Source organism: Pavona decussata, unplaced genomic scaffold, assembly GCF_977016875.1.
Source record: "Pavona decussata unplaced genomic scaffold, jaPavDecu1.1 SCAFFOLD_184, whole genome shotgun sequence".
Classification (NCBI taxonomy): domain Eukaryota; kingdom Metazoa; phylum Cnidaria; class Anthozoa; order Scleractinia; family Agariciidae; genus Pavona; species Pavona decussata.
The window spans coordinates 1,676,741-1,690,822 of NW_028145593.1; the positions used below are offsets into that span (position 1 = coordinate 1,676,741).

Sequence of the window (14,082 nt, forward strand, 5' to 3'; positions counted from 1 at the left end):
GCTTCATAACCATTATTGCCTTTATTAACTGTGAGTTTACCCAGATGAGGAAGTGATGCGGTTAGGTTTATTAAAACACTTCCGATATCGAAACCGATGGAGCTTTCACGCAGTCAGGCAGAGGAGAACTGAGAAGGCGAACTTGGGCGTTGGAGATAAATGCCCTTTCGTGCAATCAGTAACAGAGGGTGAGGTCTTTTCTCTGACTAAAATTCAGACTCTGCTAATAAATCAAATGTGCTGCCATCGTGCGTACAGTGTTCTTTAAAGAAATATGAAACAGTATGTACTCATAAAGTTAATCCCAAAGTTTTACTCCTAAGAGTACACAAAACCAAGTCAACATCTGGGACTTAAAAGAATAAATAATAATAATAATAATAATAATAATAATAATAATAATAATAATAATAATAATAATAATAATAATAATAAAAATTAATAATAATAATAATAATAATAATAATAATAATAACAAAACGACAGACACCCTCGACATAGAGAAGTTTCAATTAGTTCGGCCTTGTTTGACGATTGGCTGCTGTGTGTAGTTTCAGAGCAAAGATCTGTGTTGTCTTAACTCTCATTCGCAGAAATAAAACCACCTCGATTACATTAACTTTCATGATCGATAGTTTTCAATGTATTAATCTTTATTCAATCTCCTCAAGCACTTTCCTTAAATAAGTTTTATAAATATTCTAAACTATTTACATTATACTATGTTTGTTCTAGTTGTGTATATTTTACCTTTCAAGACAAACATAACAGTTGTTATTAAATAATAGATATCAGTCTTCAGCATTTCTGTGTTAGATGTCACTTGCTAGATGTCACTTGTAAGATGTCGATTGATCGATTGATCGACTGACTGACTTACTGACCGATTGATTGATTGATTGATTGATCGATCGATCAATATATAAATATATCAATCAATCAATCAGTCAGTCAGTCGATCGATGAATCAATCTATCGGCTCCTCGGGCGGCTCCGTTTACTAACAACCCATCTTTTACGAACAGTTTGTTACTTGCAATAAACGGATTCAGCAATAGTCGGTGCTATTTCCTTCCTTTGTGATCCTCAGGTAAAATACATCGCTTTCTTCATTTTGTCATTAACTTCGATGTCTCTAGCTGACTGCTCCAAGTCAACAGCCTCTTCACCCCTAAAGAAAATAGTCAACGAAAATATTTTCAGATATCTTCGGATGATGTGCCCAGCACTGATATCATTTGTTTAAATCCCACTCCTAGAAATTCATTTTCAACGAAAGCGTACGCGCAAAAAGGTGTGTCTTTTAATTAAGTTGACAATTAAATAAATCTAAATAAAGTGGTAATTGAAAATTTTAAGGTGGTCTACGCCTTTGCAGGCGCGAGGCACCTACCGCATAGATTAAAAATGTAACAAAACAATTACGAAAAAGAGTCAAATCTAAGGTCTATGGCAGGTCTGCCACTGGCCAGGTGCATGGCCTGGCAACTGGCACACTGTCTTTCTCAAGTGATGAATATGAATTGTTGACGTGCCACTTGTGGCACTTGGCTGAGGGTTGTCTGGATCACATGCCATAATGTCCAACTTTCCCGTAGACGTTATTCTAAATCTCTCTAATTATCTCTGGAAAAAGGAGGTTTCTAATCAATAGCCTAATTAGAGAGAAAATCAGATACCACCCTTATTTTTTCAAGTCTAAATATATTTTCTCTACCTTCTATTGGTCACGTGGTATCTTGCGCGGAAGGCTACCAAATGAGCATAAAATGCCGGGGCTGGCATGGAAACGCTGCGGGTGCACCGAGCGTACACATGGCAAAGCTGGTAAGTGAGTTGTTGAAGATTGTCAGCTTTGAAGTTGTTGTCATCATATAACACGTGATAGTGTGTGGGTCGGTTTGTTCCCTAAGGAAAATACAAAGACAATTAACGTGAAACACATAGTTCACGGTAAAGGTTTGTTGGGCGTTATTGCATTGACATCTAAAGAACACTAACAATTCATAAGTCTACACTATCACAAAAAATCACCACGCGAAAGACAGTTTCTTTACATCAAACTGTGCGTATACCTATTTAATTGTTGTTTGGAATGCTACGTTTCACGATTTTGCAAAGATGGCGCTAAGGTAAAAACAAGATATATCAACGCTACGTAAGCAATGACATTGTCGAGAATGAGGCAAAAGATAAACTTTGTAAGAAATTTGTTCGCTTAACGATATTAGAGAACTTAAGCAACAAAGACGACGAGGCCGGACAACGAGAACGTCAGGAAACAATAGTTTTAATAAGCAATGAGCAGAAATCATCGCCAATTTATTCAGTCAGAAAACGCGAAAGTATTTTTTACAACCCGTTTTCGTTGGGGTCATCATCGTCTCTTCTTAAGGTCCTTATTATCGTTGTTGTTCAACACAAAAAGCAAAAAGTAACGCACTGTCTTACCGATATTTTTGACAGGCTAAGGAGCACGGTGCAAATTCAACACAAACACTTATATGAATGCGACACCATGCCAAGGGGAAAACTGCACTTTGTAATGTACATGTATAATATGACAAAGCGTAGCATACTAACCGCCACGAAAATAATTAAAAAATGTTTTTGTTTTTGTTGTTGTTGTTGTTGTTTATTTTTCAATATTAAACTCAAACGACTCAAATGAAAACAGATCACATGACTTCTAGTTTAAGATAAGACCACCCCAATACTGAGTACGCAATGGTTTCTCGATTATATAAACGTGATTTGGTAGTGCAAGCTAGGTACCTTGATTCCAAAATGGCTGTTCAAATAGAAATCAAACTCATATGGATGAGTGATTCCTCTGTCTACCACAGTGCCGGGTGGGATATTTTTTTCTCTTCCACAAGCATCTCTTTTATCTTCACAAAAGAACCTCGTGTGGTGCCGCTTTTGAACCACAATAAATGTGATTTGCGGGTGATACTCTTTGTCTAGCATGGTGCATGCCTCTTGTACTGCCCGAACTTCATGAAGGAGGACTTGACCAAACTGGCCTTCACTGACGCCATCTCGATAGAAGATGATGCGAACAGGATGTCTTCGGGTTGTTCTGTAGAATTCCAAAAGTAGCTCTTTCACCATAACAGCTAAGTCATTGATAATTTCCTGAGCACCTCCCGACCTCTCATGCTTCTGCGCTCGAACCCTAGCGTAATACTTTGCGGCGTGAGGATCCATACTAGCTACCACCGCAGCTATAGAGGGAATGCCATTCTCACCAGGAGAAGGGTGCGTAACATCTGCGCCAAAAATGATCACAGGTTCTTTAAACACCAGTGACTTGACTTTGGGATCGATAACGTGATTAACACCACCCAGCTTGGCATTAATCTTCAACGAAAGGTTAGCACAGACTTGGGGCTTAGCCTCTTCGACCTGTTTCAGCTTGACGCATTGCGTTGGAATCCCTAGCAGATTGTCTCCCACTCGTTTCATCGCGGCATACATTTCTTTGTTGTTTTTAGGGGGTACAACAACCAAGATGAGCTGTAACTGTGGATACCTCTTCAACCAATCTTTGAACGTACCTTCCATCTAACAAAAGTTACAACCAGATGATCATTTTTTTTTACGACACTGCTAAAAGTCACAAGATATATACGAAGTAGCCAATGGCCTAATGTTCCTGAATGAATACTGATCAGCAAATATTCAATTTTAAACGGCGGAATAATGCAAAACGTGCAGGAGACTCGTGGGAGCTAGCTAAGGCCATTTACCTACGTTCATGGGGAAAACATCCTGCATACTGCATCTCAAGGAGTCTTGAGAGTGACACAGGCATACTCGGAAAAAAGGAAATCCGAGTTCTCCTAACAGGAGTCGAACCTAAGATCTTCCGATTACTAGTTCGGATGCTCTACCACTGAGCTACAGGAGACTCGTGGGAGCTAGGTCATTAAACTAGGTTCATGGGACAAACATCCTACTTACTGCAAAGATTGGGCATATGCGCAATAAAATAGATGTGATGGTACATTTTAAGCCTGGTAAATAAATGAGAGGGATGTATTATTCAGTCGGTGTACATAGAACATGAATGCTTTGGAGTTCTTCCGGAGAAAAACATCTCGATATATTCCTGAGGTGCTATTTTGTGTTCAAGTTACATGCATTCCACATGAATGATGATTCCCTCGTAGTAACAATCGCGAATTACGGATTAAGTACGTCTTACATGTGTGTAGTGAAGCAATCTGACCTGTTCCTTGAAATAATACAAAAACTTAAACTCACCTCGCGAGTGTCTCTCAAGTAGACAAGCTCAGCTGGTGCTGCCATTCTCATTCCTTCTCGACAGGAAATGTTGGACAACGCCTTGCAAAATTTCCAGAGTGAATTCTCACTGCGTTCATTACGTGTCAGTGCAAGGCAAGCGACTGTCCAGACACTTAACTCAGCTCCACTGAACAAGTGCTTGTCACGCAAATCCCATGATCCATCTCGAGGAACCAATGCTTCATCTTGAGAACCAAGTTTGAGTCGAGGTGCTGGCAGCACTCGGCCATCTAGTTTGACCTGTTCAGGGCTTACGGAGATACCGAACTCTTTCTCCAAGTACTTGCCACTGGTTTCCACGTACTCATTCACCTGTAGTTTTGGGAGCAAAACAAACTTTCAAATACTCGTCTAACATGAATGAGGGGAGCAGGGATGGCGCAGTGGTGAGAGCACTCGCCTCCCACCAACGTGGCCCGGGTTCGAATCCCGGACTCGGCGTTATATGTGGGTTGAGTTTGTTGTTGGTTCTCGTCTTTGCTCCGAGAGGTTTTTCTCCGGGTACTTCGGTTTTCCCCTCTCCTCAAAAACCAACACTTCTAAATTCCAATTCGATCTGGAAAGTGTCTCCAATTAGTGCTCCAGGCTAAATACATTGGCGCTTAAATAAAGTGATTTTTTTTTTTTTTTTTTTTAATCTCAAAAGCACCTAGTGGTTAACCCGCAAAAACATGGCAGCGTAAAATTCCGAATATAAGCACAGGATTTATATTTGTTCAAAAGGATTTTTCGGGGGTTTATTATTGAAGAAAGCTCGTTTTTAGCAATAGCTCATTAATGGAGTGAATTTTTCGTTTCAAAACCCGTGTGAGATTTTTTTTATTGAGCGGGAGTATATTCGTAAGAACTTACAATACAATAAATGAATATGAATATATGAAACATATATTTGAACTACGGGTGAAAGATTAAATAGCATTTAAGGTGTATCAACTTTCTCCCTCTTGTATTCAGCACTCCGCTTACAAGCACAAGAAGAAAGACGTTAACACTTTACAAGTCCTTGTAAATACAGAGACGCTTTCCACTTCGACAAAATTTTCGACTCCAAATAGTCCTCTACATGTAACTCTTCGTATCAAGTGGTAACGCTTTTCCCATTCGGCATCTCAAACTTGTAATCTCATTGTAGTTCAAACAACTCAGTTACGAGATGGCGCAAGAATACAACAAAATGGAACGTGGTAAACGAAAAACCTCGGGTACCTCGAGTACCATTCGGATTTCAATTGGTAGAACCGAAAATGTTCGCCCATGGTGTAGCACCACACCTGTAGAACCTCTAAGTTATCTAATTTAATCCAGTTTTCTAATTCAGCACCTTTTCTCGTTAGCGGTACACGACAAAAACAAGCTTCCACTAAATCTCACCCAATTAACAATGTCTTCTTCCCGCTTTGGCGCGGGGCGTGTTGTATGCTTGATCATGTTTGCAGTCTGCTCATCAGTCAAATGCTTCCTTTGGCAAGGAATAACTTTACACACTTCCATTGGTAAATATCTGTCTTTCTTTGGCCCGGCAAGAAGACACGGTAGATGGCCATATCTAAAAGGCAACGAGAATCATTATGATTAGAAGTACCTTATAATAGGAAATTAACGCCCGTCTTAATTAAGGTATTAGAAATTAACGTGACTTCAATTAACGCAAATTGAAGGAAAAATTACTTCCCAATAAAGGAAATTAACGCGAAAGAGGTTCTAAAATTTCTAAATGAGGAAAATTAACGCGACTAACACAAAGAAACAGAATTTGTTGAGACAACAGGAACAAATTTATTTTAACACTAAGTGTAAAAATCCGAAATTCAAACAATGTTCGTGGAACTGTCCCTAAACATAGGGGTTTAGCGCAAGAATGTGGCCACTTCAAGCATTCTTCACAGTGTCCATAATACCGGCGGATCTCCACCCTGATAAAACAATGCTTTTAGCTTTCTGGACTGTACCGAGAATTTGGGGCGAAAACACAAATGGAAATTAAGATCGCGGAAATTAACGCGCCACTTGATTAATGACGCGGAAATTAACGTTAAGAGAATTTTTAAAAATTCGCATTAATTTCATGAAGTGTTAATTACCTATAATAAGGTAGATAAAATCATAGGTTGGTTAAGCGCATTCGATTCTCTGATTGACTATAACATAAGCCTAACTGTGTGATTTCAGGAACTAAAGGGTTATAATGAAAAGGCTTTCTTTACAGTCAATGGTGATGATTGTGATGTAAGGGGCGTAAATCTATCTAATTGCTGCGAATACTCCCATAAGAGTATTGTCTGCTAACGGTCATTGATTTCAGTCACGGAAAAGTTTTGACGCATTTAATAACGCAAAATATGCAACTTTAAATCAATATACTTTTATGACCATCAATATGTCAGCCACCTTCTCTAACAACATAAAAATAGGGTGAACTCCAAATCAAAAAAAATTACAGCAGTGAAATTGAGGGGCTCGGGGCAAGATTTCGTCGATTTTCGATGTGCTCAAAAGTAACTGAAATTTGGCATGTGGACTTCATTCCAGTTAAGAAACATTGTTCTGTATTTTTTTTTTTGCTGATTTCCTCTTCGCTTTTGAGAAATAACGTATACAAAAACACAAGTTTCTCCCGTCGGCGACTTGTGTTTATGAAGAAACAAAAGAATTATAATACACACCTCAATTGAATCTTGTGTTTTTCTTTAAAATACTCAGCCACCGTTGATTTGACTTTTTGGCCAGAATCAGTTACTTCAAACTGTAGATTATCTGCTGAACATTTTGTCACTCCCCACACTGAATATTTCCTTCTGTAAGAAAGATGGGTGGTTTCCACACGAAGCCCTTGAATAACAAATTAAACAAATTTGAAACATATTTTAGGGGTACCACAATGATAATTAACATACTTCTTCCCCTTTTCCAGGCCTATGAAGGTTTGTTTTTTTTTAGGGGGGGGGGGAGGGTAGAGAGAGGGTGTGATAGGGCTTTACATTGGGGAGGGGGCTTATAGAACATTTTGACACATGGGATAGGATCGGACGGGTTAACTTTATATACTGTGCAAAGATTTGTACTGTGCAAATAAACATACATGTATGTTCACATTTTTTTGGAAACAATGTTACTTAGTGGTAAAAATACTTTTAGACAAAAAATTCAAACTTGATCTATAACTACTGTTGATTATAATACCTTTTATGACTTGAACAAACTTGTCCCAGTTGAACTTCCTTGATCTTGGATTCTCAAGCTCACCTGGTCTTAGTCTTAATATTTCATTGACTAACTCAATCACTGGCTGAGTCTTGGTGAAACCTTTGGCAGACACTTTAATGAAAGATAACATGAATCTGTTACACACTCACAATCAAATGCATGTGACTTTTTCATTGAATCTATAACAACTTACTAAGTTTTCTTTTAATTATTTTGCCATGACACAAAGAAATTCAAACAAAGCTGCAATAAAATAATTTAAATTAAATGATTACAAAGAAAAAGTGGTAAGGAGACCAAAAAGAAACTGGCAAGCTTATGCATGATTTGGCCTCCCTAATTAAACTAAGTTTAATTTGTGTAAAGACATAATAGGTGACCTATTTCCATAGTTTTTAATTTACAGTGCAACGTGCCTTACCGTAGCCACCCAACAAACTTTTTTTACAAGTTAGCCGATCAGGATATGCGAATTTGACGCAACAACGAATTGTTGTATTAAAGATGTTGTTTAGTATTTTATGGCTAACTTGTAAAAAAAAAGTTTGTTGGGTGGCCACGGTAAGGCACATCGCACTGTAAAAGTGATGTAATTCTGAAAGAAAAAGAATAAAACAAAACCTTCTTACTGCACTTGATATTACTGCAGTAACCTGACATTGTTTCATCTTCTATTTGGTCTGCCCTCATGACTGAAACACAAAACATCCCCAGATAACCATGCAACTTGGTTTCTCACACTTACTTGCACTACAATGCCTAAACTGCACTAAACTTACCATCAATGTTTAAGAGTGGGACTTTCCATTCTGAAGGCCTAACGCTCGAGTAAAAACCAAAGCGTACTTCGCAACCTTCCCCCAGGGGACAAGAAAAGCCATCATTAAGAGGAAAAAATGACCTCCCAACTGGCATAAAATGAAGAGAAGGCATCTGTCGCATGATAATGTCCAATGCTTGGATAGCGTCCTGTGGCACTTTTCCATTTCCTTTGCCATCCAGGTAGTCTTTTAATTCACCAAGATTCACTTGTCCGGCAAACTGGACTTTCACCTGATTTGGGAAATTAAGCAAATTATATCATACATGTATTGTTCAACAGCTTTCAACCCTTAATTCCCTTCTTTAACATGATAATAATTATCCTTAAAAAAAACTTTGAACCTTAACCTCAAAACTCTCTGAGGTTGTTTATAGAGTACTCACTAACATTTGCATATTTTTAAGTCAAAGTGGTGTTGATAATACATACTTTAATATTTCTAAGGGTAAGGCACACTTTTTAAACTTGAATTTAATTTGTATGAGTTGCATTCAGCTACATTCATTTAGCAAACGGCTAGCACCTCACTTTCAACATGGAACAGTTATCTTATAAACAAAGTACTTAACATCAACACCTATCAGCAGATAAGATTTGCACTTGCAGATAAGCTGGATTTAAAGTTTAGATGTAGAAAAGATCATGCAACGTACATTTTTCAATGCCTTTTTAAATTTTGCTGTTGTTGTTGTTGTTTTGTTTTACTAAGGGTCCAAAATTTTCAATAATTTATTTAACAAAATTGTTTCTTGAAAAACTACTAAGAACTGAGTATACAAACCTTAAAATCTCTGTCTTTGCCACCATCTTCCCCACATAATTTGACACTTAGCTCAGCCTTAAATAGAAACCAAGACAAACTTGTTAGAAAATTATGTACATTTAGATTATTTGTCTTAACTGAAAGTAGTCATTCTAAGGATATGGAAGGCTGGATGCTTATCCAAGCACTGGATGTTACCCTTTTGCAATTATTACCTCAAGGGTACAAAAAGAGACCCCTTGTGGGTGGGGCCTTCCCATGCAGATCACTGTATGGACAGAGCACCTCCCACCCACCCACCCTCCCCTGGGCTTATCCCTTGTTCTCCTTCCATTCCACAACACATACTATTACATTTTTTTTGTGAGTATGCTAACTATGATATCCAGTGTTCCAGGTAACTTTCGAAACCACAGAGTCAATGAAGAATTTTGAGGGGGTCATTAGGCGTTACAGTTCTCACCAAATTTTCTTCAGTTGCATGACCATTTCATTTGTGAGTCAGGAAGCCAACTTTGACTGGTTTTTGACCTGATATGGCATACCCCTCCCTTATGTGAAACACCGGATATCTCTGAGAGGAAGGAGACACAGTACCCACAGTCTTTGATTTTCTCTATACAAAAGTGACATATTATCAGCTGTACAAAGGTAAAACAGTGATTATTAATAGTGTTTATTTCACTTACAGCTCCTTCTCCATTCCCCACAGGAAGTTTAATCCTGCTATATAAATTCTTCTCCCCATCAAATGCGGGTGCATGGCCTTTGAAAGTCGAGTCTTTGTACTTCCTCACAATCTCCCTCACAACATCTCTTTTGACTGCCTTAGGACACTTATTTGGAGTTATCTCTATATCATAATGATACAGATCTGTCAGTTTTGAGGAGATCCTCAGTGGGAAAAAATTGGCTTTTAACTTTATAGGGCGACCAACAGTCCCATAGTCTGGTCTTTTTGGAGGATGCAGTCCGTGGCCTTGACGAGCTGTGCGCTCTAAAAACAATGTTATTAATGATCAGTACATGATAAAAAAATCAGCCATCTCCAAGTATATTGTTCTGTACACAACATGTAGAGTAGGCAGGAGTTACCAGGATAAAGAAGAGGAGAGGAAACTCAATATGAGACAGAGTGTGTTCCCTACCAGGGGAAGGGATATCGAAAGAACATAAACTAAAGTACGCACTTAAGATCAATTTCCATTCATTTTTACCCCTAGCTAAGATGTACAACTCATGAAACCAGTCACATGATTGTATTTTTTCTAGAGTACACGTATGTCCCAAATCGTAGCAAATATACATGTACCTAGATAGCAATCGTCACTTTGGTCTTCAACACCCTAATCATTGAGTACCAAATTAAATGACATTATCTTTTAGCTTATCTCTGAAAGGTAAATGAGGGCCCCTACTAATTTTATAGAAGTCCCACCTCCTGTAGACTGGTCTCAGTTGATGTCACCATTGTTGACAATGTTTTTTTTTTTTTGCAATAACATTCAACTTTTTCCCAGACTTACCGAAGTTTTATGGAAATATGAAGAAGAATTTATATAGTAGAACCTCCAGTTTGGGACACAACCATTACGGGGACACAAGCCTTTGTTCCAGGAAACATTCATATAATCTACATGTATCTGTGAACTTTATCAAGGAAACAGGGACAATTTTTGAACATCCCAAATGCCATTAAAGCCTTCATTAAGGGGACAACAGGCATTGATTTCCTGGTACTTGGCTGAATCTACCAAAGAGATGAATAAGACTATTGATGTGCTCTAATCAAAGAAAAGACAATTTTCAATGCTTGACCTTTAATAATATTCTGGTCAATGCATTAAAAGTCATGCATTTATGATAATTACTTAAATCCTAGTCAAGAAAACTGGCTGTTTTGTTTGGGTGGTCAGTCATCAACTACAGTAACAACGCCATTAAGGGGACACTCATTTCTCTTTCCCAAGAGTGTACCCTAAATGGAGGTTTTTCTTTTATAAACATTTTCAAAAAGTTCAATCAACCTTCAGTAGTCAAGCTAGATCCAAGCTTTGTCATCGGTTTTTGGGCACCTCCTGGAAAAACACTCGCAGCAGCAGCAGCAGCAGAAGCAGCTTGGCTTGGAGGTGATGGTGTCTTCTCTGCAAAAATCACATTTCTTGGAATGAATGAAACCATAAATTAGACACAACAACCCCCCACCCCCACCCCCCACTTCTCCAGCTTCCACTACCACTTTGCTGACTGTTAAGGTCACCCTCTTAAAGCCCAACTTGAGGGTTTTCATCATAATAGGTGGTTTGCATTGTGGCCATGTTGGTGGACAAAACAAAAGAAAACTTGTTCACAAAGTTTGCATAAAAATGGCAGTGAACTCCCAGAGGAGAAAAATCTTATTGTTCCTGTCCATTAATGCAACATGGCCGCCATGACGTCAGGTGCAAACCAGATAAAAAATAGAATGTCCCTGTTACTCGTGTATAATTAGAATGCATAATACTTTAATGAAATTTGTCTCATGACATGTTTTAGTCCAAGTACATGTACCTTCATTGCCAGGAGGACGCGATGTAGGTGATTTTCCCTGAGGTGCTCCTGGCAGCTGTTTCCCTTCTCCTCCTTTAGTCTTTTGTTTAGCTGGATGACTCGACTTTAGCTTCTCAGGTTCAGTTTCTTGTTCCGAAAAACTCTGAGGTTTTTCCTGTGGCTTCTCGTCCTTTATAGGAGTCTGCTCCTTCGAAGCACGACTGCGGTCAAACGCAGGCTTCTCTTCTGCTGAAGAATGTGGTTGATCTGGCTCACTCGTTGCCTCTGCCACACGACAGCTTGCTTCTTCAGGTTCCTCATCATCCAAACTTTCTTTTTCTTCAGGAGGTTTCGCTGCTCCTGCTTCGCTTCTTCCAGGTCTCGGTAACTGTTCTTGTCCACTTTGGCCTCTTCCTCTTCCTCCTCTTCCTCGACCCTTTGATTTCTTCCTTGGCATTTTGGAACCAATATTCTATTAGTCTTACGTTCTAAATTAAACAGTAATTCAAACAGCCCCACTCATAAATATCCGGGAAAACAACGTCTTCGCCTTCCTCTGAAACGAAATTTGCGACAAGCAAAATGTGCTTACTTGACTGATCTTGAAAGGGAATAACCATGACGTAGACATCAAAGTTCAGCCAATGAAATGGTTAGTCGAATTCTTGGAAGCAACGGAAATGAGGGACTAATTCCAGGAAATCTTTCCTTGTTTCCGCTTCATTTTTATCCCATATCCGAAGACAAAATGACTCAGTGTTGTTGAAACTGAATCGAAAGCCTCTTTTTGTGTGTTTTGTCCCGTCCGCCATATTTGTTGACAACGTGAAACCCTACCCACTCCTCCTCAACCTTTTTTCTGAGGCTTGTTTCCAGGACCACTCTTTAAATTTTACTGTTTCTTGAGATCTGCATCTGAGCAGGAGCCTGATCTGGCCCTGAGCTCAAGTGTTATTGGGAGGTGAGAAACGTTAAATGAAGGTTTTTTTCCCTGCATGACTTGGAATAATGGGATGATGGCTTATGATGAATTAGCCACATTTCCCAGACTAATTATTGTACTAATGAGGATGAAGACAACGAAGATGATGATGATGATGGTGGTGGTGGCGGCGGCGGTGATGGTGATGATGACGATGATGATGTATGAGGCACAGAAAATTGGATTATATATGGACGGCACTGACGTGTACAGTCCCGCATCCCTTACCACCATAACGGCCAGGGGTGCCAGTCCAGTGTTACACACTAGTAACTTCCTCTAAGTTCCTCTCTAATGACAAAAGACGGGTAACCAATGTCTAGTTTTTGCGTTCGTACAATTCATATACTAGTATTAACCAAAGATTGGAGAGTGCGTGTATGCATGCGTTCGGTGATCTCGATCCCAAGCTCTCTCTCCTTTGCCAAGTTGGTGATGATGTCATTCTCCGCTGCAAAATCTGCGGGGGATGCCAGACACGCGTCCCAACATCCATTTATTCATTCGTCGATTGATTGTCCCATACAATCTCGACTCCAAAGGCAATTAGAAGTGCATTCTTTTTAACGTCGAACGCAATCAGAGCTTATCTCCTTTATCCGATATTAGCGTCCGCAATTTAATTTTCTGTCCGGCTTCAGGCAATGCACCTAAAGGCTATAGGGACACCGTAATTATTTGTTGTTTGTTGTTTTTGTTGGTTTTTGTTGTTTTTGTTGATTTTCTTGTTTTTGTTCATCTTCAAAAAAGTGTAAATTTGTAGCTCAAAGCTCAGTTTGACTATTTTTTTTCTTGTCTGAAGGTTACCCCAATTTTTTTCAGTCCCAGTCATCGTGGCTAAAACCGAATTACGTATTACAAAGGTGTCCATCTTTAGAGTGCCAATAAGCTTAAGCTTAAGCTAATGTACCCAAAAGACACCATCTCCACTTGTGCATGCATACTTGCTTTTGAGAGTTGAATTTCTTCGCTGAAGTGTGTATCTTTATTCGAGAGATACCAAAGTAGTCTGACATAAAGTAAAGAACACAAGATCGGAAGGAACCGGCACAGGCCCCGTAGGTTGGAGGGGTTCGGTGGGTTCGTCTACCCCCCTCCCCTCCCCCACGACCTAAAAAGGTCCGATCAATGAGACAGAGGTTTCTTCTTTCATTTAGGGAAATCCGTACTTTCTTGGCCCTGTCCATTTTTCCACCAGTAGCGGGTTTAGGCTTGGATACTAATTGTATTTATCGCGTTTTCATCGCAGCTTGATTTATCGCTAAGTTTTTTTGCATGATGTAAATTCGTCCGTCTTAAAGTTTTAGCCCGGGTCCGCAGTAATTGGCCTTAGCTGTTGCGGTATTCCTGTCTATGTATTTACTGTTACTTTCAGTTTCTGTTATGTCATTACATTCTTGCGATGTCTATTGGACAAAGCTAATAAAACAAAAAAATAAAATATAATAATAATAAATTAACCTGCGAGAA

At 39.1% G+C, this 14,082-nt stretch overlaps 1 protein-coding gene across 1 annotated transcript; it reads right to left on the reverse strand.

The window, feature by feature from the left end:
- Positions 1–641: 641 nt before the first annotated feature.
- On the reverse strand, positions 642–12,353 carry LOC146462871 (protein argonaute-2-like). Its single transcript, XM_085084999.1, has 12 exons — positions 11,652–12,353; positions 11,129–11,245; positions 9,791–10,098; positions 9,120–9,176; positions 8,295–8,568; positions 7,492–7,626; positions 6,975–7,140; positions 5,683–5,857; positions 4,270–4,623; positions 2,776–3,567; positions 1,718–1,908; positions 642–1,171 (listed from the first exon to the last, which is right to left on the reverse strand). The coding sequence occupies exons 1-12, from the start codon at positions 12,085–12,087 to the stop codon at positions 1,087–1,089; spliced, it is 3,090 nt and encodes a 1,029-aa protein (XP_084941125.1). The 5' UTR covers positions 12,088–12,353; the 3' UTR covers positions 642–1,086.
- Between the last annotated feature and the right edge of the window lie 1,729 nt (positions 12,354–14,082).

Coding starts and splice junctions, on each gene's coding strand:
- LOC146462871 (XM_085084999.1), bottom strand. CDS start 12,087: ATGCCAAGGAAGAAATCAAAGGGTCGAGGAAGAGGAGGAAGAGGAAGA. Junction 10,099..11,128: donor ATCTAGCTTGACTACTGAAG/GTTGATTGAACT, acceptor CATTGTTTTTAG/AGCGCACAGCTCGTCAAGGC. Junction 7,141..7,491: donor GTTTGTTCAAGTCATAAAAG/GTATTATAATCA, acceptor TTGTTATTCAAG/GGCTTCGTGTGGAAACCACC.